This window comes from Osmia bicornis, chromosome 11 (assembly GCF_907164935.1).
Source record: "Osmia bicornis bicornis chromosome 11, iOsmBic2.1, whole genome shotgun sequence".
Taxonomy (NCBI): domain Eukaryota; kingdom Metazoa; phylum Arthropoda; class Insecta; order Hymenoptera; family Megachilidae; genus Osmia; species Osmia bicornis.
This window is the reverse complement of record NC_060226.1, coordinates 9924254-9949330: the sequence shown is the minus strand read 5'-3', so window position 1 is coordinate 9949330 and position 25077 is coordinate 9924254. Positions and strand designations below refer to the sequence as shown.

At 37.6% G+C, this 25077-nt stretch overlaps 3 protein-coding genes and 3 long non-coding RNA genes across 13 annotated transcripts; 2 read left to right on the top strand and 4 right to left on the bottom strand.

Moving 5' to 3' along the window:
* The first annotated feature begins 214 nt into the window (after nucleotides 1-214).
* Nucleotides 215-12062, top strand: LOC114879217 (neurogenic protein big brain). The gene is made up of 4 exons (XM_029193943.2): nucleotides 215-526; nucleotides 1404-1530; nucleotides 9027-9234; nucleotides 9802-12062. Exons 1-4 carry the CDS (start codon nucleotides 217-219, stop codon nucleotides 10999-11001), a joined length of 1845 nt encoding a protein of 614 aa, XP_029049776.1. The 5' UTR covers nucleotides 215-216; the 3' UTR covers nucleotides 11002-12062.
* LOC114879222 lies at nucleotides 512-2856 on the bottom strand. Its single transcript, XR_003789879.2, has 3 exons — nucleotides 2768-2856; nucleotides 1784-2414; nucleotides 512-546 (listed from the first exon to the last, which is right to left on the bottom strand). It is a non-coding gene; the product is annotated as an uncharacterized LOC114879222 (long non-coding RNA).
* On the bottom strand, nucleotides 4250-6672 carry LOC114879221. The gene is made up of 5 exons (XR_003789878.2): nucleotides 6093-6672; nucleotides 5768-6000; nucleotides 5124-5457; nucleotides 4532-4845; nucleotides 4250-4420 (listed from the first exon to the last, which is right to left on the bottom strand). It is a non-coding gene; the product is annotated as an uncharacterized LOC114879221 (long non-coding RNA).
* On the bottom strand, nucleotides 9243-11151 carry LOC114879220. Its single transcript, XR_003789877.2, has 3 exons — nucleotides 11075-11151; nucleotides 9535-9693; nucleotides 9243-9421 (listed from the first exon to the last, which is right to left on the bottom strand). It is a non-coding gene; the product is annotated as an uncharacterized LOC114879220 (long non-coding RNA).
* A 470-nt stretch (nucleotides 12063-12532) lies between the features above and the next one.
* LOC114879215 (regulator of nonsense transcripts 1) lies at nucleotides 12533-18592 on the top strand. The gene is made up of 5 exons (XM_029193940.2): nucleotides 12533-13253; nucleotides 13679-13956; nucleotides 14050-14205; nucleotides 14276-14869; nucleotides 15005-18592. The coding sequence occupies exons 1-5, from the start codon at nucleotides 13065-13067 to the stop codon at nucleotides 17145-17147; spliced, it is 3360 nt and encodes a 1119-aa protein (XP_029049773.1). The 5' UTR covers nucleotides 12533-13064; the 3' UTR covers nucleotides 17148-18592.
* Nucleotides 18593-19885: 1293 nt separating this feature from the next.
* LOC114879177 (poly(A) RNA polymerase gld-2 homolog A-like) lies at nucleotides 19886-24793 on the bottom strand. 8 transcript variants are annotated; one of them, XM_029193837.2, is made up of 12 exons: nucleotides 24492-24751; nucleotides 23850-24067; nucleotides 23269-23418; nucleotides 22808-23207; nucleotides 22532-22716; nucleotides 22155-22438; nucleotides 21899-22067; nucleotides 21681-21824; nucleotides 21461-21589; nucleotides 21190-21379; nucleotides 20969-21084; nucleotides 19886-20886 (listed from the first exon to the last, which is right to left on the bottom strand). In XM_029193837.2, the coding sequence occupies exons 4-12, from the start codon at nucleotides 23161-23163 to the stop codon at nucleotides 20723-20725; spliced, it is 1737 nt and encodes a 578-aa protein (XP_029049670.1). In that variant the 5' UTR covers nucleotides 23164-23207; nucleotides 23269-23418; nucleotides 23850-24067; nucleotides 24492-24751; the 3' UTR covers nucleotides 19886-20722. The 8 variants fall into 8 exon arrangements, with proteins under 8 accessions (XP_029049670.1, XP_029049668.1, XP_029049669.1 ...); XM_029193835.1 differs by having other exon boundaries at nucleotides 22808-23196; XM_029193836.1 differs by having other exon boundaries at nucleotides 22808-23196; nucleotides 23976-24067.
* Nucleotides 24794-25077: the final 284 nt, after the last annotated feature.

The window sequence follows — 25077 nt, the reverse complement described above, 5'->3', positions numbered from 1 at the left end:
AACCAACCACTCGAATCCTGCTGAGCTTTCGACGCTCTGTGATACATAGTTGGAGAGTGTTGCGACCGACAAGTGACGGGAGATCAATTTTCAGTTGAAGAGGTGCATTCTAAAAAAAAGTGACACAGTTAAGAAAGAATGCTCTTTAAGTAGGGATAAATTAAAAATATTTTCTTTTTCATCGAATTTCGGATAAATTGAACGGACTAAGGAAACATGACTACGGAAACGTTGTCGCGAGAAATAGACGCTCATATTGTGACACTGCTCACGCGGATGTCAGCTTTAAAGGAGAATAACGCGGAGTTGGTGGAAAGGAAGGCACCGATGTCCATCGAGGCACGCAGTTTAGAACTATGGAGAGCAGTGGCTGTAGAGTGTTTCGCCACTTTTCTCTTCAGCCTCGTTGTATCCGGTGCGGCTGCGTCCTCCGCAGTTTCCGGTAGCGGTCTCTCTGTTTTGGCGATCGCCGTTGCTTCTGGTTTCGCCATCGCCGCGATCTGCTTGATCTTTGGACACGTTAGCGGTAAGAATCTTTCTTCCTTCCTTTAAAAGAAAAAAAAAAAAAATACTTTAATTTCAGATACATTTCAAGATTCTATTGCTTGTAATCCTATTCGGAGACCATGAGGATGTTTCTGGCAAATTACCGATTAATATTCAGGATGGATTTACCGTTATGAATTAAAATCTTGGGTTGTTAGAATATTCGATGTTAGAGTTTCCGATGGAAATTGTTGTTTTAAAGACAAAGATTTCTGGTATCTGCTATTGCATCGGTATTCTCAGGCCAGCCCTCATGGTTTCTCTCGATTGACTCGTTAACCGATTATAGCGGCTACATAATGGAAACATATAGACCGACCGCATCAGAACTAAACGTACATTACGTATATTTGTGAACGTGTGGTCATTTATTTCACGCACACGCTGAAATTCTTACATCTCTTATCCATTTAATATTTAAGTAGCTACCTAAATAAAGCAGAGCAACACCTTTGTATTTATTCTGCTATAAACCCCTCGCGAATGGGTGAAAATAAATGACCATCTGTGTCGTCTATGTCGGTATTTACTCGACTACCAACTCTATCAAGACGTCTAGACAGTATTTGAATCCCCTTAAAATATTCAATTTCCGAGCTGAAAAGTTAACAATTCAATCTAATTTGAAATCCGTTATTAATTATGAAAAAAAACATTACCATTTACACCATTGCTAAAGACATAAATATGAAAGAATATAAAAGGATAAATTTTCATTAATAAGAAAAATAAATGAATGCAAACGTGATATGCAATACGCGTAGATTAAAAAGAAAAGTTTACGATTGAAATACGATTATACGAAGCGAAGCGTTGTAGCTTTTTACAATAAAATGATGAAATATTTCTGTTGGCAGGTGGCCACGTGAATCCAGCTGTCTCTGTATCTTTCGCTTTGTGTCGACGGATCTCTTTGCTTCGAGCTGCACTTTACATAGCTGCACAATGCGGAGGCGGTATAGCTGGCGCGGCGATGCTTTACGGGTAAGTGATTTTTCTAAAATATCTACAATTATGTCTATAGAAATTAATTTCAACATTTTGACGGTTGATATCGCGGTGTTGTCAAATACCAATTTCTAATCGCTAATCACTTTGTTAGATAGAAAAGGATGATTTAAGTAAAAAATTGCAATGTGATACCGTCAAAGTGTTAATAGGCATAAATTTGACAGAACGTTTGATTGCTAAAATTCTGAAAGATTTAATATATCAAGCGTACGATATGCATACGTACCAATCAAAAGAAACGAACACAAAATCCCTTTGTACACGTTTACACGGAAAACGTTTCAAGATACGCGCAGCCCCAAGAGGACAGCTGTTATGTAGATACGGAATCCGAGAAGACCGTGTGCCGTCTTCGGAATCCATCAAACAATTCTGTAGCTTCTCCGTCTAAAGTCTAAACGATACTGCAATTGGGCTCGTCAATTGTTCTAGACTGTTTTTAAACTGAATTTCAGCAAGTAATTGCATAATAGATCACGTGTCTTATGTAGAGTGGGTGGTCGACTTTTAAGAGAAACTTTAAGTTATTATACCTTAAGTTATTATGCCTTGTCTCTGTATCTTTACTATCACGGATGCATTTTAGCCTCATTATTATTAATTGAAAAAGCTGGCTGCTCTGTAATCTTGGATTGCAGCGGTGAATTTTCGGTAGATCGGTGGCGGTGGTGGTGGAATGTCTAGAGAAATAGCCTGCAACTTGCTGCACGTGTCTCGATTTTTGCTCGTGGACTCGTGATAATTTATAGTTTATAGTTTATAGTTTATACTATACGGAACGGTTCGTTTTATGGTTAAACATCTGCTTTCCAAATCGTCCTCTGTCATTTCTTCTTAAGCGTTAATCATTCATCCCACTAGAAATTTATATTAGTTACACGAGTAATAATGAGTAATAATGAGAAAAAATGAAAAAGCCGAAGAGACGAGTAGAAGCAGATTACAGAGGAGAAAAGAAGGAAGAGTAGAGAGAAAGGAAAAAAAATATAAGTGGGAGAGACAGAAAGAGGTAGAACGAGGCAGAAAGAGGCACGCGTAATTGGTAGGGCTAAGGAGAAGCTTCTTCGAAGGTGAGCACCTGCTTGGTCCCGAGTGCTGCGGCAGGCCACCGCCTCGCAGCTGCCGCAGATGTTTCGTGGACCAAAAAAGGTCGTGGTGAAAAAGGATCAAACGTGTGCAGTGTGTACCCAGAGACGAAGATAATGAATACCTATGCACGCCGAGGTGGGACAAGTTTCACGACGCCGATCGCCTCATTGAAGGAGGACACGCTGTGATCCGGAGCAAAGCAGATGTTCTCCGCTCCGCGCCGTGCCCCGTGCCCCGTGCCCCGTTTCCGAGGATCATTGTCCTCCCTTTCTCCTCCGTCGACGATCTACCGCTTCCTTCCTCTTCGACCTCTCTAACTCGCCACTTGCTCTCTTCGAATTAACTTTCAACGTTTCTGAAACAGAGAAGAATGGTACACCATTATTATCACATTACAATTTGCTGTAGTAACGATATCTACTTTTAACTTATTTCTACTGACAAAATATGCTAATACAGCATCAAATTTTAAAATCTCAACATTTCAAATTAAACGTTTTATTACGTTTGATGTGAATCTGGAAAAAAAAAAAAAAAAAAAAAAAACATTTAATGACGATTAGTGTTGCTTATTAAAATGAATTAATAATTAATGCGATAGTTTATGGTAACATTTTGAAGAATTACTTGGATATCGTTGAACCTGTGTAACAGAGAGGCCACAGAGAGTTCCAGGCAGATTGCCTGGAAATTCGTGTACCCTAGTCTTTGTTCGACAAAACACCCCTTCAAATACTTTTAAAGTTTCATCGATAGATATTCTCTAGCCTGGAAAAAAAATAGAAACATTCCCTGTGCTTTGCCATAAATACATTTCTAATGTCATTGTCCTTCGATAAAGGATTAAATTACAGACTATTAAAAGTCAATTCTCCGTTGTATTAAGGGACAATTAAAGATCTTACGTCGGATGAAAAGAAATTGTCGCATAGTTTTGGTTGTTTCTCGAAGCAATGACAGATCCGGGATCGAGGAACCACCCTTGTTACCACCATATGACCGCATAAAGAGATAACAAGTGCGCGATATGTACCGAAATAATAATCGAACAATACTCTAGTTAACCGGCCGAGTTCGTCGTCCCTTGCGATAAACGTCTCTGGGGACAACGTGTGTACGTGTGTAAGTGCGCGCACCCTAAAAGTAGAAAAAAGATGGAGAGAAAAAAGGCATATTCTTGCATCTGTTGCGAGGGTGGGTCAGCAGTGGCGTTTGTAAAACACGTATCCTTGCATTCGTCGAGGGGTGGCTGTTCCCAATGCGCTACTTCCTTCTGTTCTTTGGAATATAAATAAAAAAAAGATGGAAAGATATAATATATATAATATATTGACCCGATAAATCGTCTATCAAACTAATGTACTAATGTACTAATGTACTAATGTACTAATGGAGAAATTATGAGGGAAAACCGCGAGTCTAACTATCCGTAAAGAATTTACTATCGTTTCATCAAACAGTTACAAGATTTTCCCATTATCTTTGTCATTTTTCTGTTGGCATGTACAATTTTTTTCGAAATTCTTTAAAGTCTACAGAATGAACATTAATTTGAAAAATGGAAGGATAGTAGATGCGATGCTACATATAAACCTACGTATTTGACAAGAGAGTTTGCCACCACGAACCAGGGAACAGCTGTAAGGAAGCAGGTGTGTGTTGTGACGTGAAGCAAGACACACGCAGTACGCGTGGCGAACCGGATATTCCAGAGAAGAAACAGTCTCGCCACACGTTTCCTCTCCTATGTCTTTTATCCTTGTCCTTCTTTAAACTGAAATCCAAATCATAGATCAATCACGTTTCAGATTATAGCGGTTTTTTAAATGACAATTGCAGTTTTTCTTTTCTTCTTCTTTTTCTTTTAGATTTATTTTAGATTTACCTGCTTGTTAGAGAAATATCGTCCGATACGGAGAAAGCACGTTTCACGGAACGATTTTTGGTAGATGCGCAATATCTAAAGCTTCCTGGAGAACCCTCGATATTGGGTTCTTAAGCCAGGGCTTTCGAGCACCGCTTTCAATAATTCTGAGACTCGTACGACGCGTTCCTTAGGATTTTCTTTCAATATACATACTGTACATATGTACATACTGTACATACTGTACATATGTACAGTAATTCGCCGTCCAGTCGAATAAGTAAGATTTTAGAAGACAGTTTCGGGACATCTTTCTCCTCGTTTTCCTTCGACAACTGTGAAGCCGTGTTTAAACATTGTTACTGGTGAAATATTAAACATTGAAAGTAAATGAAAATAAGTGTATATACATAATAATAAATAATAATAGGTGAGACTTTTGACATAGGTACTTGAAGGATACTAGTGTCCTTTAGAAAACTTCATTTTAAAGTTGAACTTTAAGTGTTAGCATCATTTTATTATCTGACGTAGAATTTTAGATCTATGTAGTTCTGTCCATCGAGTCAAGCTCTGTTTCAACGCTTTAACATGATAAATTTCACTATAGTACCTTTCTTTCTTCAATTCTTCTTGACATATTTTTCACTTAGCATCTATGTAGGTACATATTATACATTTTAGGTATCTTGTATGTATGTAGTTCCTTTTAGATCTCGTACATGGAGAGAAACTGTTGTTGGGCCGAAAATGCAGCGTGAAAGCCAGGCAGCGTGGGTCAGGTAGAGCTGTTTCAGTAGGAATGCTTTACCTGCTTCGAACACCTTTTACCGCGAACTCAAAGCGGACCGCTTAAACGTTCCACGTGACCCCATCTTTTACGATGATATCGTTTTTTTCGATATCATATTACAGTAATGGAAAAGTTGTCGGAAAAGTGTGTTTCTCTGTTGGTAAAAATAAATGGTGAGAAGGCGAAGGGAGAAAAAAAAAAAAGTATACAACATATGGTCGTCTTTGCACCCACCTCTTAGAACCCCTACAAAGTCTTAACTAAATATTTGCATTAACTAAAATTGCTGGGAAAATTTACGCTTTACGATTTACGTTTCACGTAATAAATTTTTTTCTTTACCTCTTCTCTAAGCACATTACTTTTTAAATTAAAAATTTTCTTTCACTGAAGAAATTTACTTTGATCTACGAGTGTGTTCAAGCATTGAAAAGCGAGGTAGGAAAGAACTTGTACTTACATACCTACAAGTAAGTAAAAGGGCCAGCTTAGGTCGGGTTATAACCGGAGCAGGATGCCAACAGATGGTCGCAACCACGTGTTCCTTCTCAAGAATCTTTCAGTTCCTCTATCCTCGTCGTAGACTGTACTAATCATTAGATGCACCATAGAGGCAAACTGTTGCACAGCTGCCCAAGATTAACTTCCAAAATTCCACTGGGGAAGAAAATTGAAACATATTCCTTCGATCCTTTACCTCAACAGAATATCGTTTGCTAAAGTTATTATACTAGATGTTTGAGCATTGCTTTTGCATGTCTCGGAATGCAAAAGAATAGAATAAAATACCTGGAAACTTTCCGATAATTTGGAAGAAATCATCAAAGGACCAATCGTAAATTCTTTTCTTTCTTTTCCTTTCTTTTCCTTTCTTTTCTTTTCTTTTCTTTCTGTTCTTCTCTTTCTTGCCGTCTGGATCAAGGTGGAGGAACGTCTTCGAAGATACGAAGGCGACAAAACATCTGCTGCTCTTCGATCTCTACGACCGAAAGAGAATCATTTATGGCCTCCTAAAGCTCCTTTGTGACTACGACTTACGCTACGATGCTCGAAAGGATCACTGAGGATTCCCCTTTTGTGCAACATGTGGCTGGCACGTGTTTTAGAAAGGCAGACCGTACGATTTATATTGTAGGATCTATAGAGATCCGCAACGATCTTTGACCAGCTGCCGAGCTTTCCTTTATCTCTACCTTAACAATCAGCAGAAGATTGCTTCGTCCTCCTGTAGAATCCGTGCGTGAATGATCATTACCATAATCGAAAGGCCATCATATGCATGAAATTTTATCTATTGCGAGAGAACAGTCTTCTACTCTTTCTCAATTCTGCCTCGAACAGAACGGAACGGAACGGAACGGAACGCCTATCTGTTTCCCTGCCAATTACATACATAAACCATTATACAAGCTGATTGAAAGATACTTTAAATTAAAATTTACTCGCTTCTAGTGAAGATTTACAGTAGTGATACAAATTTCTTTTTTTAAATAATAAGAGGAAAAACTTACTTCGCGTTATTTAAATAAAACTATTCCACATACATGATCAAATAGTGAATATTAATAACAATACATATATTATTGCTTGCAAGGATTAATAAATAACGGAGAAACGGATCCTCGTAGGTATACGCACTTCCTGTCTTCTTTCTTTCAGATTTCTTTTTTCATTCGGCAGAGAGGATATAATACTACTCACGATCAAACCTACCTTGCTTTCTCTCTCTTTCTTGTTCTTTCTTGTTCTTTCTTGTTCTTTCAAAGAATTCCTGTGCTTTGTTGAGTCCGTATTTCTATAAAAAGTAGAGTTGCGCAGGAAGCCGCTTCCTCGAAAAGCTATCGCGTTCCGTTTTCTTCCAAAGTGTTGAAATATTTCTGCACATGTATGTTTAAAATAATAATGGAATCGTGACGATTCAGCATCAGTATTGTCTGAAAACTTCCCACGAAGCGAGGAGAGGCAGAAATTTACCCCGCATCGTTGGTTGACCGTAAAACTTAATTTTCTTATTCCACAGCTTGTCCGATGCATCTGAACTTTCCCATAGAACATAGGACATAGGGCAAGACTTTAGAATAGAGCTCTGTTCAGCTTCGTAGCGGTTTAACGCGTATCACATGTGGTGGTTTTCCTCGTTGGAACACATCCAGTCGAAAAGGGGAAGCGATGCTTTTGTGGCGAGTCTGCAGTTCTTGAGAGAGGGAGGGGCAAGGGAGGTATAGAGCCAGTGGTGGAAGGTATCAATAGCTCGTTAAACACGAGCATAGCCTGGTGAAACTGATACACGCGTCCTCTCCACCACCCACCCCGTCCCTTGTCCCTCGTCCCCCATCCCTTTATCAAATTGAAAATTTATTTAAAGCGTCGTATCGGTCTCTAGGGTGAACCCTCTGGGGTTCTGTACCCCTCTCAAATATGGGGCACAGGTTGCATTCGCTCTCGAGTCAAGTGCACGCAAGATTAAACGTTCTTCCAATGACGATGATACGAGATGAGTTTCGCGCGAATGACCAGGGGTTCTTCGGGTTAGAAACGTGAGAATACGAGCCGTTTGATCGTGGGACCTTTCTGAAGAGTATCAAATATCCTCTATGCTTTTCTCAAATTTGCTCAGATTACACAGAAGGTTCGAGGCACCTCTACAATTTCTTGTAATATCTGTATAAAAGAAACTCATTAGGCAAATTACATTACACAGATAAAAGTTGCAAGTCTTCTAATACTTACAAACAAATAAAATCTGCTTATCACGCGCAGCTTAGTAAAAAAAACGCTTTCATCCCCTTAGTTTCTCACCCTCTTTGCACGGTTGTGGTGTACCGCGAACCGCGCACGATTAATCCCAATTGTGCGCTGATGATCTGCATTTCTGATTTCGATCCACGAGTACCTACTCGAGAGAGAGAGAGAGAGAGAGAGAGAGAGAGAGAGAGAGAGAAAAGGGCGCTTTCATTTGCATGAACCAAGGGAGAACTTTCGCTGATGCACGTGACGATAGATTTTTAGGTCGATGGAGATTTCAAGCTGAAACAGGCATTTAAGAGATTATCCATGATTAGTCGTAATTATACTTGAATAAGATTCAAACATTTGAAACTGTATACATCAGTATATTTTTTTTCTATCTTGTAGTCTGTGGCAATAATGTTATATCTAATGTGATTAGCAGTGATCACTGCTGCACTTTTTGTCACTGGACTGTTTTGCTGTTGGGAAAGGGTTAAGGTCGCGTCTCTGTGACCCCGTATGATTGTACAAACTGAGAAAATTAACGAGGTTTTTTATGCAAATGAAATAGTGCGCGAGGGGCGATAAAAGTAGAATGGTGGGTCTCGACGATGCACCGGCTAATATAAACATTACACCGTTGGGAGCTATTTGCCGCAGAGGGCTTTTACGCTCGCTGTCAGGGATACAGTAACTTTCAATAGGAAAATCATCGTATATTATATTGCGGTATGCAGCGTTGTCACAGTGAATGCCATATGCGAAGCTCGATCACTTTGGGGAAATCGATAATATTTTCCAGCTTAGTTTCTTTTTTTTTCCAAATACGATTACTCCCATAAATGCATAGTGTTCACAGTATATACTACCACTCGGTGTGAAACACCACCACCACCACCGCAATCACCAGATGATTCATTATTATTGCTCCGTATAAGTTGTACCTATAAATGAATTTTTACCTATTTTGTATTTTGTTTTCTTGTTATATAGGGTGACTACGCCTTCCAATACGCAAACATTGACATCCCCAGGTCGCCTCGGTGGAGCTATCGAAAGACTACTAGTGGAACTGGCACTCTCGGTACTTATAGTCTTGGCCCATTTCACCTCAGAATCTTCCAAAACGTTACCATCGTCAATTTCGTCAAAACCAGCCGGTGTGCTAGCTGCTGCTTATACAGCGGCTACTTTAGTTTCGGTAAGTACACCTTTGACGTTCAAAATGTATAAGTAGACTGCAAAAGGCTAATAACAACAAGCTATTGTGGTTGAAATAATATGTAATTCTTCTTCTTCTTCTTCTTCTTCTTCTTCTGAACCGGTCTATCCAAAATGTCCCTCGGTCTTTTTTAAATCGATTCCCAGTCCACGTGTTTAAAGAGCACCTGCAATTTGCCGTAGAAAGAACGTGAGAGTCGTAGGGGGAGCAGGCGAGGGACGGGGGGTATAAAAGAGAAAAGGATGGAAGAAAAAAGAGAGAACTTGATCCGAGACCCACCTGCTCCGGAACACGGGTGTACGTATGTAGAATGCAGCCGAAAACGAAAAATCTGATAGTACCACCACGTGTGCACGTTGAACGTTAGATTATTTGGAATCCAAAGAGAGGAAATTCTTGTTTGTTAAATTTCAAGTATCTCGTTCAGTTCCATCTGCTCTGAAAGCATACCCCAAGAAACATAAAACTACATATTTACATACGTATTAATATTAACGATAAGTGTCGCGGAGCTGATAAATAACAATTTGATATTTATCATTTCAGAGTCCATTCTTGAACCCGGCTAGAGCTCTGGGTCCAGCTTTCGTGAGTAACCGATGGGACAACCATTGGGTGTATTGGGTGGGACCGTTGTCGGGAAGCGCGGTAGCAGCTCTGCTCTACGAGTACGTCCTGAATCCGAAACGATCCAGGGATCCTCGAGAGATGGACGACGGCGACAACTCGTCGATGAGATCCGACGAGGACACTTACGACGATCTGGACAAACCATCCGGACCAAAGTTTCCCACCGCTTACGCCACTTACCGTCCAGTAGCTGGAGCATCTTCTTCTATTTACAGTGCCCCTCCGACAGCCTTGGAACGTGTCGAATCCATCTACGGTGGAACCAAGTCGCTCTATTGCAAGTCTCCGCCTTTGACCCGGGCAAACTTGAATCGTTCCCAAAGCGTGTACGCTAAATCAACGTCTGGTACGCGAGATGGTTTGATGATTCCTAAGCCAGGCCCGTTAGCGCCGGCTCAGAGCTTGTACCCCATCAGAATAGGCCAGCCAGCCACAAATTCTACAAGGGAGAATCAACAACTACCAACGAATTTACCAACAACCGGTGGACCGACTCAGACTTCACAGAATCATAACAGTACCAATCAGAATATGCAGAATCAGCTGCAGCAATGTACACAGAGTATTTACGGAATCAGAGGAATTTCAACGAGTCTTAGCACCCGAGAGAACGGTATCTATGGGGTTTCTACGAGCTCCAGTATATACGGCAGGGCTCCAGCTCCTCCTCCAAGTAATCAGAACCCTCAACAGTCTCCTGCAAGTGTTCAGTCATCTGGACAGAATCACCATCAACAGCAGCAGCAGCAGCAGCAGCAACAACAACCGCCGCCGCAGCAACAGCAGCAGCAGCAACAGCAACAACAACAACAACAACAGCAACACCAAAACGGGCCCATATCCGCCAATACGGATAACGCAACGAACTCTAGAAGACCAGAGAGTATGTATGGCCATATCTCTAGGCGCAGCGACGATTCTGCATACGGTAGCTACCAAGGTTCTACACGAGGAAACTATGCCAAAGTACCTGGACCTCCTGGGTCAACAGGACCACCGAACGGACCACCGGGTCCTCCTCAATACCGTGAACAATCCAGACCTAGCCCAGCTGGCCCCTTGCAACAAAATCAGCAGAGTAATTTCACGAGAAATTCTCCGAATCCTCAGTATTGACTGTAAATTCAACGAGTATATTTATTTTGTTAACTGCTATTAACTGCTGGATGCAGTTGAGAAAAGAACTTACCGTTTCTTAAACGTTGAGTCATCAGGAATACGATGATATTCGCTGTCACAAATATTCCTTCGTGGGTTAGGCACACCAGCATTACCTACAAAGTCAGAGATTTGTTAAATCTAAAAGAGGAACTTGATACGTGCCATTTTATAGTGTGATGGAAAAGCACGGAGTAGTGGAACTTGAACGAAAGTTTCAACCATCCAAAGACTTAAATAATCTTTTAAACTGTTTTTCGATCGTGATGGAATTAGTATTCATATTGTAGTGATGATAATGTTTTCAACTATAGGAATTTTCATTACCAAAATTTTATAGATTAAATTGAAATCATATATACTTTGCCATCGTGTTCGTATCGAAATAAACCGTTAATTGATTGTTTTAAATTTTATTCGATTCGATTCGATTCGATTCGATTCGAGTATCGATCGTTACTTAGCCATCTAGGGAGAAAATGCGAAAGCAATTCTTGAAACTCTCATGGAAATGAAGATTTATTCGATATCACTTTTTTCAAAGTCAATATTATAAGATAAACTGTTTGAAAGTATAGCCGATATAACAGGACTGATCTCATGAATAATCTTTTATACGTTGAATTTTTATTAAAGACGAAAACCAGGTGTAGATATATTGAAAATTAAGCCTGGAAATTTGTTGCTGTAACGTCGCTGTAAAGTGTTCATTCCGGTATACATAACGAAATTTCTTCAACTTTCCGACATTATTTTATAAGGTATACATGTATTATGAATCAGATAGAAAATAATTTAAAGCTGTGTACGAAATGAAAAAATGAAAATGAACCTCTTTAAATTTCTACTAGAAAATATATTGGATACCGATGAAGCAGCAAGTGTTTTTGTATATATTAAATTTGTATTTATTATCTTTATTATAGCTATATACGTGTACAACTTTAATTATCGTACCATTTACACATGTATATGTACGTAAGTAGAAAGAATTCGATAATAAACAAGTCCGGAACTCATACCTTTCTCTAATAATTCCAATCTGTTCAAAGTACACAATGGTATACGAATATACTTACGATTAGGCAAAGTACATTTCCGATCTAATATACACAAGTGTGTATTTAGGTATGTAGAATGTAGAGAATTCATTCCAATTCCATCGAACGTTTGAATGGCGGGTGAACTTGTGTCATTAGCTATGAATTATAAGAAAAGAAAATCATGTAGGTAATTTATCATAGTTTGAATCGGATAGAAGAGCTCTCTGATTGGACGATATTCGAAAGCGCCATCTAAGGCGCGCCATTTTTTACTAAATAAATTTACTAAATTTCTTTATCTAACTAATCGTGCGAGATCGTGATTGTGTAAACAATTGAAAGACGTAGAAATATAATAAGAATAAAGAAAATGTCTCTTTCCGCCAAGATTTCTGCTGTCATTTCTGTCATTTCTGTCATTTCTGTCATTTCTATATAACTAGCAATAGTTTGTTGTGTCGTCATCTGCCGGAATGCGTCACAATCTATCGCTTATCAGATGTTTAACCGATAAAGATTTCAAGAGGAATCGAATCGGCAGGAAAATTGAGAAAAATGCGCTCGGGAAGAAAGTAATCGAAGAAAGTTTCGAATGAAAAACCAACGAAATTGGCGATCTTCGTTGGTGATTTGTTAACGGAGTTGGAAATCAGCTGATGACGTAACACGCGGCCAGCGCAAGAAGAAAAGTTAGTTGTGTACTCGTGTCTGCTCGTGTCGCGGTGTTGGTGGGCGCGAGACTTGCGCGAAACGAAGTATGGCGTAGGATTTTCTGGCCTCTTTCGTCCAAGTGTTTAGTTCACTCAACACGCTGGTTCGTTTGTCTGTCGTTTGTTAACGATAAATCTGCTTGGAGCATTAGTGCATTAGTGGTGGAACGTTTTAACAGAGAGGAGTGCTGTTTGGTGGATTTTACGTGACGGAAGGCAGGCAATATCTCTTTACAGGGTAGGAAACGGACGTCGAATATTATACACGATGAGCGTCGATGCATACGGACCCAGCAGTCAGACCCTCACGTTTCTCGACACGGAGGAAGCGGATCTAATCGGTGCGGACACTCAGGGCAGCGAGTTTGACTTTACAGATTTTACGTTACCTTCGCCGAGTCAAACGCAAGCTTCGCAACACGATACTGCTCAAAGTCAACCTAACCAGCCCGTACAGGTTGGTTTTTTTGGCTCGTCATATGTTCAGAATGATCGGCCTCTAACCTATTTTCATCATTCTTTATCCGCGTTTCTTCGTTGCCGAGAATTTTTCCAGTCACGCGGATAACTAGACCCTAACCTCCCGCCGTTTATGCTACTTCTATTAATTTCGATGCACGCATCGTGCTTCTTTACGTGTCCACGCCTTCCTTTCGTTTCATCACCCTTGTTTTTTTTCCTCCCTATCCGATTATCTCTACATACATGTACCCGATCATATGCGATATAACTTTCCCACGTGATTCTGGGATCACCGATCTATTTTTATAAACGTAATTACTAGTTTCTTATTTATAAGAGGTTAGCTGAATTTTACGTGACTGTAAAAAATACGTTGTTTCGCATTGTTGTGCAAGGTGATTTTATTTTCTTTTTATTTAGGTTAACGGAACAAGCGGCAGTTCGTCTCTCGAGTTGAAAATTTCCGGGGCAGCGCAAAGTCTAGCCGAATTACAGTTCGAGGAGGAAGAAGAGGAAGCTTACTATAATCGTGATTTGCCAGAACATGCCTGCAAATACTGTGGAATTCATGAAGCATCCTGCGTTGTCATGTGCAATATCTGTCGCAAATGGTTCTGCAACGGACGTGGAAACACATCTGGTTCGCACATCATCAACCACCTTGTCCGAGCTAAGCACAAGGAAGTTACTTTACACAGGTATCGTAACTTGTAGTATCTCTCCAGATACTATGTTGCTTTATGCCCGTTTCTTTCGTTATCTTTACACGTCGTAACGTATTTATATTACAGAGACGGCCCTTTGGGAGAAACTGTTCTCGAATGTTATTCCTGCGCTGTCCGGAATGTTTTCGTCCTCGGTTTCATCCCTGCGAAAGCAGATTCTGTTGTAGTGTTACTTTGTCGTCAACCATGCGCGGCTCAAAGTTCCTTGAAGGACATGAACTGGTAATTGATCATTCTTTCTAGAAAAGAAATTCGTTATTATTATTTTTCAAGCCCCGTTTTTATCTTCTAGGGATCAAGAACAGTGGAAACCGTTGATCGAAGACCGTAGCTTTTTGGCATGGTTAGTGAAAATTCCATCCGAACAAGAACAGTTGCGAGCTCGACAGATTTCTGCCCAACAGATAAATAAATTGGAAGAATTGTGGCGTGATAACGTCGACGCGACATTTCAAGACCTCGAGAAACCTGGAGTGGACGAAGAACCGCAACAAGTTTTGTTGCGGTACGAGGATGGTTACCAGTATCAAAACATATTTGGTCCACTTGTTAAATTAGAAGCCGATTACGACAAACGTCTAAAGGAATCTCAAACTCAAGAAAACATCGAAGTTCGTTGGGACGTTGGATTGAATAAAAAGACCATTGCCTATTTCATGTTAGCGAAAACCGACGGAGACATGAAATTGATGCACGGAGATGAATTAAGACTTCGCTATTTGGGCGAGCTTCACAAACCTTGGTCAGGAATTGGACACGTGATAAAGATTCCTGATAATTACGGAGAAGAAGTCGGTATCGAGTTGAAGAATAATTCTGGAGCTCCTACAGAGTGTGTCAGTAACTTTGTTGTTGATTTTATTTGGAAAAGTACAAGTTTTGATCGGTAAGTAACACGCAATCATCACCATCGTCATCATCATCATCATCATTATTATTATTAATTATTAATTATGAATTATGAATTATGAATTATTATTATTATTATTGTGATCATCATCATCATCTTTTTCAATCGTAGCATGCAATTAGCATTGCGAAAATTTGCCGTGGACGACACCTCCGTATCTGGTTACATATACCATAGGTTGTTAGGACACGAAGTGGAAGAAGTCCTGTTTCGATGTCACCTTCCGAAGCATTTCAGTGCTCCTAATTTACCGGATTTGAATCGTTCTCAAGTATACGCTGTGAAACACGCCGTACAAAGACCTTTGTCTCTAATTCAAGGACCACCTGGCACGGGAAAAACTGTGACCAGCGCTACGATAGTTTATCAACTGGTCAAACAGAACGGCGGTCCTGTGTTGGTATGCGCTCCTTCGAACACGGCCGTCGATCAGTTGACCGAGAAAATACACAAGTCTAATCTAAAAGTTGTACGACTTTGCGCGAAATCCCGAGAAGCGATCGATTCACCGGTCAGCTTTCTTGCTCTTCACAATCAAATAAAAAATATGGAAACAAACACGGAGTTGCAAAAGTTACAGCAGTTGAAGGACGAAACCGGAGAATTATCGAGCGTCGACGAGAAACGTTATAGACTTTTGAAGAAAGCGGCAGAGAAAGAATTGTTGGAGGCAGCCGATGTGATTTGTTGTACTTGCGTCGGTGCCGGTGATCCAAGGTTGCACAGACTGAAATTCCATTCTATTCTTATCGACGAAAGTATGCAAGCAACCGAACCCGAGTGCATGGTACCAGTTGTACTCGGTGCTAAGCAATTAATTCTGGTTGGTGATCATTGTCAATTAGGACCTGTTGTTATGTGCAAGAAGGCAGCCAGAGCAGGTTTATCTCAATCTCTTTTCGAGAGATTAGTCGTACTTGGAATCAGACCGTTCCGTTTGGAGGTACAGTATCGTATGCATCCGGACCTCTCGCGTTTCCCATCAAACTTCTTCTACGAGGGTTCCTTACAAAATGGTGTATGCGCGGACGAAAGAAAACTGTTAAAGATCGATTTCCCTTGGCCAGCACCCGACAAACCCATGTTCTTTTATGTTACCCAAGGACAAGAAGAAATCGCTGGAAGTGGCACGTCCTACTTGAATCGTACAGAAGCGTCTAACGTTGAAAAGATAGCGACCCGGTTCTTGCGTTGCGGAGTAAAACCTGAACAAATCGGAGTGATAACTCCGTACGAGGGACAGAGGGCCTATTTGGTTCAGTACATGCAGTACCAAGGCTCGTTGCATTCGAAATTGTATCAAGAAATCGAGGTCGCCAGCGTAGACGCGTTTCAAGGGAGGGAAAAAGATATAATAATCATGTCCTGTGTTCGATCGAACGAACATCAAGGTATCGGATTCCTGAACGATCCGAGAAGATTAAACGTTGCCTTGACCCGTGCAAAATACGGCATAATAATCGTAGGGAATCCAAAGGTGTTGTCCAAGCAGCCGCTCTGGAATCATTTATTGAGTTTCTACAAAGAACAAAAGGTACTGGTCGAAGGGCCTTTGAATAATCTTAAAGAATCAATGATTCAATTTGCCAAGCCAAAGAAATTGGTGAATACCGCTAATCCAGGCTCGCATTTCATGTCCACCTCGATGTACGATGCGAGAGAAGCTCTTATTCCAGGATCCGTATACGATCGTTCGGGTAGCCAAGTGAACGGTCAACAGAATCACAATCCGTATTATCAGAGGAACGTACCTTTGGACATATTCAGCAGAACACACGATACGATTAGTTACATTAGTCCAGAGAGAGCTCAGGCAGCGATGAACAACGTACCAGTTCCAGTTGGAATGTTTATGAACATGGCGCACGTGCCGCCGCGTTTCTATAATCAACATCAACAAGCGTTACAGGCCAGACAGAATCAACGTAATCGTCGTGGAACCGCTTTGTCGAAGAATAAACAAGGCCCGCGAATGGGCAAGTTGAGTCAAACCGAACAGAATACCCAACCGTACAGTCAGCCAGGTTTACCGTTGACCCAGGGTACGACACAGGGTATGTCACAGCCAGGCTTTAGTCTTTCTCAGCCTGGATTGAGTCAAGCGGAACTTTCACAGGATTCGTTTGCCGTCGGCGAATTCCAATCGCAAATGGACGGTCTATTGTCGCAAGATTCAACTTATCAAGGTGATCGAAGTGGTTTTTATCAATCTGGACAGTCACAAGCCGGGGGACAATTCTCCCAGCCATACTGAGCCGAGACCGTACGGCTGAGCAACGCAATTGCTATGCAGCGTCGCGGGAGCGACTGAAGGCTCGTTCGACCAATTCTTCTTCGACCAACAACCACAAATCACTAACTGCGCAAAACGGTAAAACGGCTCGGCGATCGAGTACGGTAATATGCACGCAGTCGTCGGCGTTAAAGAGGGTTTTTAAACAACAACAACAAGAACAAGAACAACAACAAGAACAAGAACAAGAACAAACAGAAAAGAAAAAAAAGGGATAAAAATAAAGCTACCAAAAAAAATGGAAGTTTGTCGCCATTTCACCGTGTTCTAGACGAGAAAGGAAATGGTTAATAATACTAAAAAGGGATAGGACAAAGCGGAGACGACACAATCACTACCTTAACCAACTCACCGTGACACGCGCTTACCGTGAACGGACCGTTTTATCGCGGGGATCGAGTGACACTAGAATTACACAAAAAAATGTCAAAATATGAAAAACACAAAAAAAAAAAGAAAAGAAAAAAAGATGATAATAATAATAAAAGGTAAGGAAGATACGGGACATGTAACGCTTCGTCACACAAATCAGAGGTCAACAAGTATATATTGTTTGCCAATTAAAAGTGTTTTTCTAACGATACAACTGGATGAATTTCTAGATGGCAACGCATATTTTACAAACAATCTCGTATGGATATTTGGAAAATCCTCTCTAAGGAGATACGATAACTTGAAACAAAGAAATTGACAGGGAAACAACACGCATTGAATTGGCTATGATACGCGTTACGTGTCTTTTCAATTTCCCTTAAGGGTGTGAGAACAGCGATGTCGAAAAAAGAAAAGGGAAAAGACGAATACATGCCTATAGAGCCTATAGAGAGAATTTATGGAATCCTGAAGAATGAAATAAATGTACGGAGGCACGTACCGGAAGAACGGGGCGACAAGGATAATTTAAATTAACGAGTATTGTTTAACAACGGAACGATAAATCGGTCAAAAGTATCACCGTGCCAATTTGTCGCCAATACGAGATCAAAACAGAGGAATCCTATCTCAGGCTTGACGTGATGTTGACATAATGCTAACCGATAACGAATTCCTATCAATACAAATCATGTTAATTAGTTTGGTTTCTTTTTTTCCTGGTTAAAGTGGTATATACATATATATATATATATTGTATATATTTTTTCTCATCGCAGGGGTCGACGAAGTCGCAAGAGTGAAAACAAATTTCATTCGTTATTTGTATATTTTTTTTTTCTTCTTTCTAAATATGAATTGTAAACAAAGAAATGGATTTATTGAAAAGATAGAGATAATGTTCCGTGTATTTTGGGGATGTAACCGATTCAGTTTGAAAATTTGTAGAAATTATTTGAATTTTAAATATCGAATAGTCAATAATTAAGTAATGTACTATCCAAAGTATCATTATATGTAACATTTAATTTCTATGCTTGCATTTCTTTTTTCTTTTTTTGTTCCTTTTTTCCCCTCGTACACCCCTTGCGACTTGATTCTTTTTTTTTTTCGTTTGGTCCTGACTTCTCGCGGTAACAAAATTAATTTCACCAAGCCACGGTAAAAATTGAGAATTTAAAAAAAAAAGAAAAAGAGCAACATTAAGTGCACGACTTGAAATTGTTTTCTTTTCTTCTTTCCGACCAACAGCGCACCGCTAACTGCAGAATATATTATGGAAATTCATTGTGAAATCTTACGGAACAAATAAACTTAATTTGAAAAAATTACCTATTTTATTTCTATTCTATATTATAAATATAGTTATAAAATCGTGGATCACGTATATACATATGTATGTAAATATTTTTTATTCAACTACAAAATCAAAATTATAAAAGTTCAAATATTATTATCTTCAAATTTTGTGTACATACAGTTGACAAAAAGAAGAATAGGAAGATCATGGATTTTTCTAGTTTTGAGCAAAGGAAGATTTTCAACATTTAATTCTTTTATAAGTATTCGTTACAAAAATAAGTAAATAATTAATTAGAAAAATACATTAAACCTGTTCAGGATTAAGTTATTTATACGTACAAAAGATATATTTATGGGAATAATTTTCAAGAAAGCATCAATCTGTTCTACGAATATGTTCGCTTTTTGATTACACAGTCCTGAGGGTTGAATATTAATACCTAACAATTTTTATACTGTTAACACACAGCCCTCTGTTTTTTATATGTTATACTTTAAATTACATTTTATATTTTTGGCAATGAAAGGACTAGTCAAATTAGTATTAGAAAATGGAATCATGATGTTTAATCAAAGTAGGAACTTTAGCCAATCGAATGACTACCTTAACAAATTATTATTGTAAATTTAGTTATGTAACCAATTGCACAGTTTAGTCTACTTTTCTTTCAAGATACGTTCCGAGTAGACCGTTTGTTTTACGGAAATCTGTTCGTGAAAGACAAAAATAATTTCTTATTTTGACAATCATGATACAATTAAATGAAACTTGATGATTTTAGAAATATCTTTTAGTAGCGTTTAATTGATTGTATAAATTAATTTGAATGAACCTCTGTTGTTACTATCAATAATATTAACATATTTTTAACATTTTCATACTCTTTTTCTCTCTCTCTCTCTCTCTCTCTCTCTCTCTCTCTCTCTCTCTTAAAACAATTTTTACCTTTTTCTTTTTAATCTTTTTTTTTTTTCGTTTTTCATTATCTCGATGAGATATCTTTTTCTTGTACTTTTTTTTCTTCTTTCTTTTTTTAAGCACAGGTTTATTCGCGATAGTTCTTAATTAATAGTAAGTACCTTTTTTTGTACATGAATATTTGAAATTTGAAAGAAAGTTCGATGTCGTTTTCGAATTTTAGACGTAGTTGTTTAAACATATATCGAGCCGATATTAATCAGCATCGTAATTGTCGCAAGTTGAAATTTCGGCGACTCATTATATTTAACGAGAGACTTTGTAACAATTAAATAATAGTAAGGCACCACATTTCATATATTCGAATACGTAACAAAATGGAACTGAAGAAATTCACAAGGTGATTATTAATATATGCAGAAAAACAGTGTCGTATGTGTGCGATTAATATTATCAAACTTTCAATTTGAATCTAATGCTTTTTCCTCTACGTTTTTAATTACAAATGTTATTATTTCGTTTATAGTGAAAAGCTAAGAATCTTTTTGATAGTATAGATTTAAATTCATGTAATAAGCGACTCTACATATTGAGAAAAGAAAAGAAAAGAAAAGAAAAGAAAAAATAGAGAAAAAAAAATTAGAGAAATAAAACAGAAACGAAACAAGACGAGAGGAAAAACTCGATCTTTTAAACGCAACAGGTGAGCCATTGCATGGAAGCGCCGGCTATTATCACAATACACGAGCGTGGTAGCTCAAGGTAAGCGTAGAATATTATTACCTCATTGTACTTTCTATCATCCTTCATACAGTATAGGTGGTATCAGTCGAATTGCCTCCAATTCTATAAGCTGAGGCCAATTGCAAAAATAAACCGTATTCAAGTATAAAAATTATACTAGATAAATGAGTATTTCTATACTAGCCAACTGTGAACGTGATTACGTCACGATATAGGATGACGATGAATTCATCTTGACAAATATCCTGGATAAGTCATGATGTTTCTTCAAGTTTTGATACGTACAATCAAATACCTGTTTGATTCTTGCAAAAACATCCGGGTCGTAAACTGATCTAGCAGTGTTGGTAAGGTCAAATGGTTCTGTTCACACGTAAAAAATTAATATAAATATCGATTATAAAATATTATCTTTTCATTGATTCTTCAAGTATCGTACACTCACCTTCGATACATAAATATTTCCACTGATGCGGATCATTTTTATAAGATCGTGCCCTTCGGCATTCTTCTATCGGTATCTTATTAGCCAAACGTATCGATATTGCGAATTGATTGAAACTATTATAATTAAATTTTATAGATTTATAATAATTAGTGTTACGGGATTCGTTCAAGTAAATTATAATATTTATGATATTTATGATATGTTTCTCTTTCACTCACTCAAACATCACGTAATATCGAAAAAATTCAACAAAAAGTTCCCCTAATGATTGTCTATTCTTTGGCCGAAGTACAGTGGCTGGAATGTCCAATTCTTCTTGAATATCTATACAGTGAATATCTGTATGCGGTGAAAATTTACCCTCGTAAAGAGTATGTAGGCAAGGTAGAACTGGTGGATTAACACCACCTAAAATAAATAAACAGATAAATACCTAACATATCTACGCATAGATATAGAATATAGAATATAGAATATACATATACGTACACTGCAAAAAATGGATAACCATAAGAACTAAAGAATAGCTAGATATTGTCATGTTTTTCGCATCGTTGATATCCTGGGACTGAGCCCAAAGTTTAACCACCACTACTAATGGTCTCACTCTCCAGTCAACTACAAAATTATTTAAAAACATTTCTATTAGTTAAAGCGCTTATAAACTTTTCTTTTTTACATACTTTTTGTATGGTATATTCTTTCTTACTTCGAGAATAACAATAGAGTAAATGAGTATTTCGAATACCAACAGCATTGTTACAGTTTAAATCAACTTCCAAATTTTGTATAGAATCATGGAACTTGAGAATTGGTACTTTTGCCTGTATAAGTTCCAGCTGTTCTATAAAATCTATTACAATAAAAATATCTTGATGAAATAACAGAAACTACGCTAATTTAATTTTGAAACTGGCAATAACATACCACATCTCTTAAGACACTTTAATATTTGCTCTAAATGGCCAATGGCTTCGTTCCTTTGATCCATTTCTGTATGTCTCACTAAAAGACACATGTCAACATCACTGTTATCTGACCCAAAACCATTCATCGTAGATCCAACCAAAAACAAACCATATTTTGGAAATGCAGTCTGAAAATATTGTATATAGTAAATAAAAGTGACATTTTCATTGATACATATGTACATACATAATATAATGAATATCATAAATTATACCTTAATGTATACATAAAGATATCTCCAAAGCATCATTTTATTTCTATATATGGTTTCAGTTTGTTGATTGAGCATAAATTTTGACCAAACATCTTTTGACAAATTATCCCAAATAGATCCATTAATCAACTCGTCCGGGGCGTGAGTTACTTCAACTAAATGTGACCTAGCAAGGAATCGATCTGGAGCAATTCCATACCTAGGAAACGTATTATAAGTTGGTGATAATAACCCCATATACTTTCTGTTCCTTTGCAATCTTTGAGGAGGTGGACTATTTCTTCCTAAAGGTATCATTTATTTCTGAATAAAATACATATACACACACACATATATATATATATATATATATATATATAAAATCAATGTAAATATACCTGAATGATATCTTCTTTTATTCTGATAAGTTTGTACTTGAATTCTAGATGTTGGCATTGCAGCAGGATAATAATTAACAGGTTTTTGATTTTGATAATAATGATTCGAGGAAGTATTTGAAAATATACCGTACTGCATTATTCTGTTGTTTGCAATATTGTTTGAATGCATTTTATGCGACTTTCTGCAACAGAATAATGTTTTATAATTTTAAATATTAAACAATTATGTAATCCCGTACAAAGCTTCGTCCTGAATTTCAATGAAATACTTACTTGATACTTTGTTCAACCGAAGAAATTACAGAATCTCGTTCGTCTGAACTTTCTGTTTGACTACTATCAATGTAATGCTTGTTCGGTGTTGGAGATCGAGAACTGAAACCGCTATCACTGCCGTACCTTTCGTTCTTTGCAAATGATTCTCTAAATGAATTTCTTTTACTGACTTTGTTATACCAATTTGATTTTTTTACTAAACCATTACTGTTTGGCCTAAAAGTAAGATGCGGAGAGGGTATAATAGGTGTATTATTTGATGTATTCACCCGTCTTTGCCACTGTCCAGAAGACACTCCGTTCGGTGATTGCATGTATTCTATACGTCTTAGAGAAGGTATTTCAACACCCATCAATTGCAGTAACTCCAGTGGATAAGATCCTGTCTGCAAAAATACTACTTGTATTCGAAAAGATTCCTTGAAAACGACCAACTGCTTATAAACACAATAATATACCTGTATCATCTGATGTCTATTCTGTGCACAGCTACTATCTGAACGATACTTTACATATTCAGATTGAAGAAATGCTCCTGCACCGTGATTGTGCATTGCGTGTGCTTGAACCGGTGGACACTGTCCATTTGCCTGTTGACCTCCCATTATCTGCACCATTATTTGTGGTGGATACATAGTGTGATACATAGTCAAAAATAATGTATAAAGTACTACAAAACAAAGTACTACTTAATTCTACATGAAACTTTATAATTTTTTAACAGTATAATTATTATAATATATAATTCATCCAGTATATCAAATACTATTTACAACAACGTATACTAAATTTAGATTCCAAAGTAAAGTTCATTCAAGGATAATTTTATGTCTACTATTAACTTATTCAAATCTTTTCCCCTTATTTATTATCTTGTTTCAATGAAAGTTTATGTTTATAAATATTTGTAAACAATAAGGAAGGATATAATTTATCGAATCTACTTAATTGATGTTAACTCTAAAGATATTGATACCAATTGCTTATTAAATAATAACATATATGTAATTTGATAATTTCATTAGAACTAAATATGAACCATGTATCTTGTTTTTTAATGTATCTCATTTCTCCATAACATTAAAGTATTCCATTCAAATTGTAAACTTGTTTCTGCGAATATATATGTATATTATTATCGTGTAATCCCAACGGTAAGTAGTACTTGTGCTCGGTAACTGTAGCGTTTCAACGTTGATAGTTTCTGTTTTCCAAATTTTTAGTGCTATACAAGTTTATGATTTGCAAACTATATTCCTGAAAACATATAAAGGTTTCATGTTATGATACGAATCAATGTAATATATTGTACAATTTTATAATATAATATATATACATATAAGAATTTTATATATGTTAGGTTATGTTAAATCAGCATCAAAATAATATACCATATACTTAACAATTATTTCTAACTCATAGATCGCTTATTACAATCACGATTATAAATATCAGTAGAATATCAATCAGATATATTCAAAATGTAACATGTACAAAAAAAACTACCTGTCGCATAATATTCAAAACCAAAACAATACTTAATAAAGAACTTGAGATACATATATACGAATTTCTAACCAACAAGAACGACAGAGTAATAAAAAGGAAAAACATGACAGTAGAAGAAAGTAATACCGGATTCATTGTCATTGTAACAGTTTAGCAGTAAGCAATTATGTACCCATTTCTTATCGCCATGTTGTCAAGATCCGCATTCAATCTAATATTTTCCAAAGAAAAAAATCTGAAATTTATTTCTCTGATTGCTTTCGAATTATTACTCGAGAACGATAACGTTTATAAAATTGCTTCAACGTCGTTGTAACTCCCGCCGGAATCTAGTAAACGGCTCACGATTTTCGATAAATTAATTGTATTTTTACGATAATCACGTCCTTGAGATTTGCGCGATCTTGTCACTTTTAACGCATTCTGACTAACTAAACTTACTCATTTAAATTTTCGAATTCTTCCATGTAATAGACGTTTCTCGGCTTGACACTAGATATTTACGAAATATCACGTTAGATGGCGAAATGCGAAACGCGAGAAAAATTGGGACTTACCAAAGGAGTGGCGAAATGGAAAAAAAAAAAAAAGAAAAGAATTGCTTAACACCTCAATGGCAGACCCGTTAAATTCTATTATTGTGAATTTGAGAATCCCAAAGAAATCTTCGAGCGAAGCGGAGCATAAAAATACAATATAAAAAACACAAAATAATCAAAGATTTGATAAAATTAATATTGTTCATAAAAGCAGAGCAA

What these genes read in the sequence shown, in the direction of transcription:
- LOC114879217 (XM_029193943.2), top strand. Translation starts at nt 217, where the DNA reads ATGACTACGGAAACGTTGTCGCGAGAAATAGACGCTCATATTGTGACA. An exon ending in GATCTTTGGACACGTTAGCG is followed by an intron (nt 527 to 1,403) that starts GTAAGAATCTTT and finishes TTCTGTTGGCAG; the next exon opens with GTGGCCACGTGAATCCAGCT. An exon ending in CAGCGGCTACTTTAGTTTCG is followed by an intron (nt 9,235 to 9,801) that starts GTAAGTACACCT and finishes TTATCATTTCAG; the next exon opens with AGTCCATTCTTGAACCCGGC.
- LOC114879215 (XM_029193940.2), top strand. Translation starts at nt 13,065, where the DNA reads ATGAGCGTCGATGCATACGGACCCAGCAGTCAGACCCTCACGTTTCTC. An exon ending in AACCTAACCAGCCCGTACAG is followed by an intron (nt 13,254 to 13,678) that starts GTTGGTTTTTTT and finishes CTTTTTATTTAG; the next exon opens with GTTAACGGAACAAGCGGCAG. An exon ending in AAAAGTACAAGTTTTGATCG is followed by an intron (nt 14,870 to 15,004) that starts GTAAGTAACACG and finishes TTTCAATCGTAG; the next exon opens with CATGCAATTAGCATTGCGAA.
- LOC114879177 (XM_029193834.2), bottom strand. Translation starts at nt 23,457, where the DNA reads ATGTATCACACTATGTATCCACCACAAATAATGGTGCAGATAATGGGA. An exon ending in TAAAAGAAGATATCATTCAG is followed by an intron (nt 22,439 to 22,531) that starts GTATATTTACAT and finishes TGATACCTTTAG; the next exon opens with GAAGAAATAGTCCACCTCCT. An exon ending in AAAGTGTCTTAAGAGATGTG is followed by an intron (nt 21,825 to 21,898) that starts GTATGTTATTGC and finishes TTATTGTAATAG; the next exon opens with ATTTTATAGAACAGCTGGAA.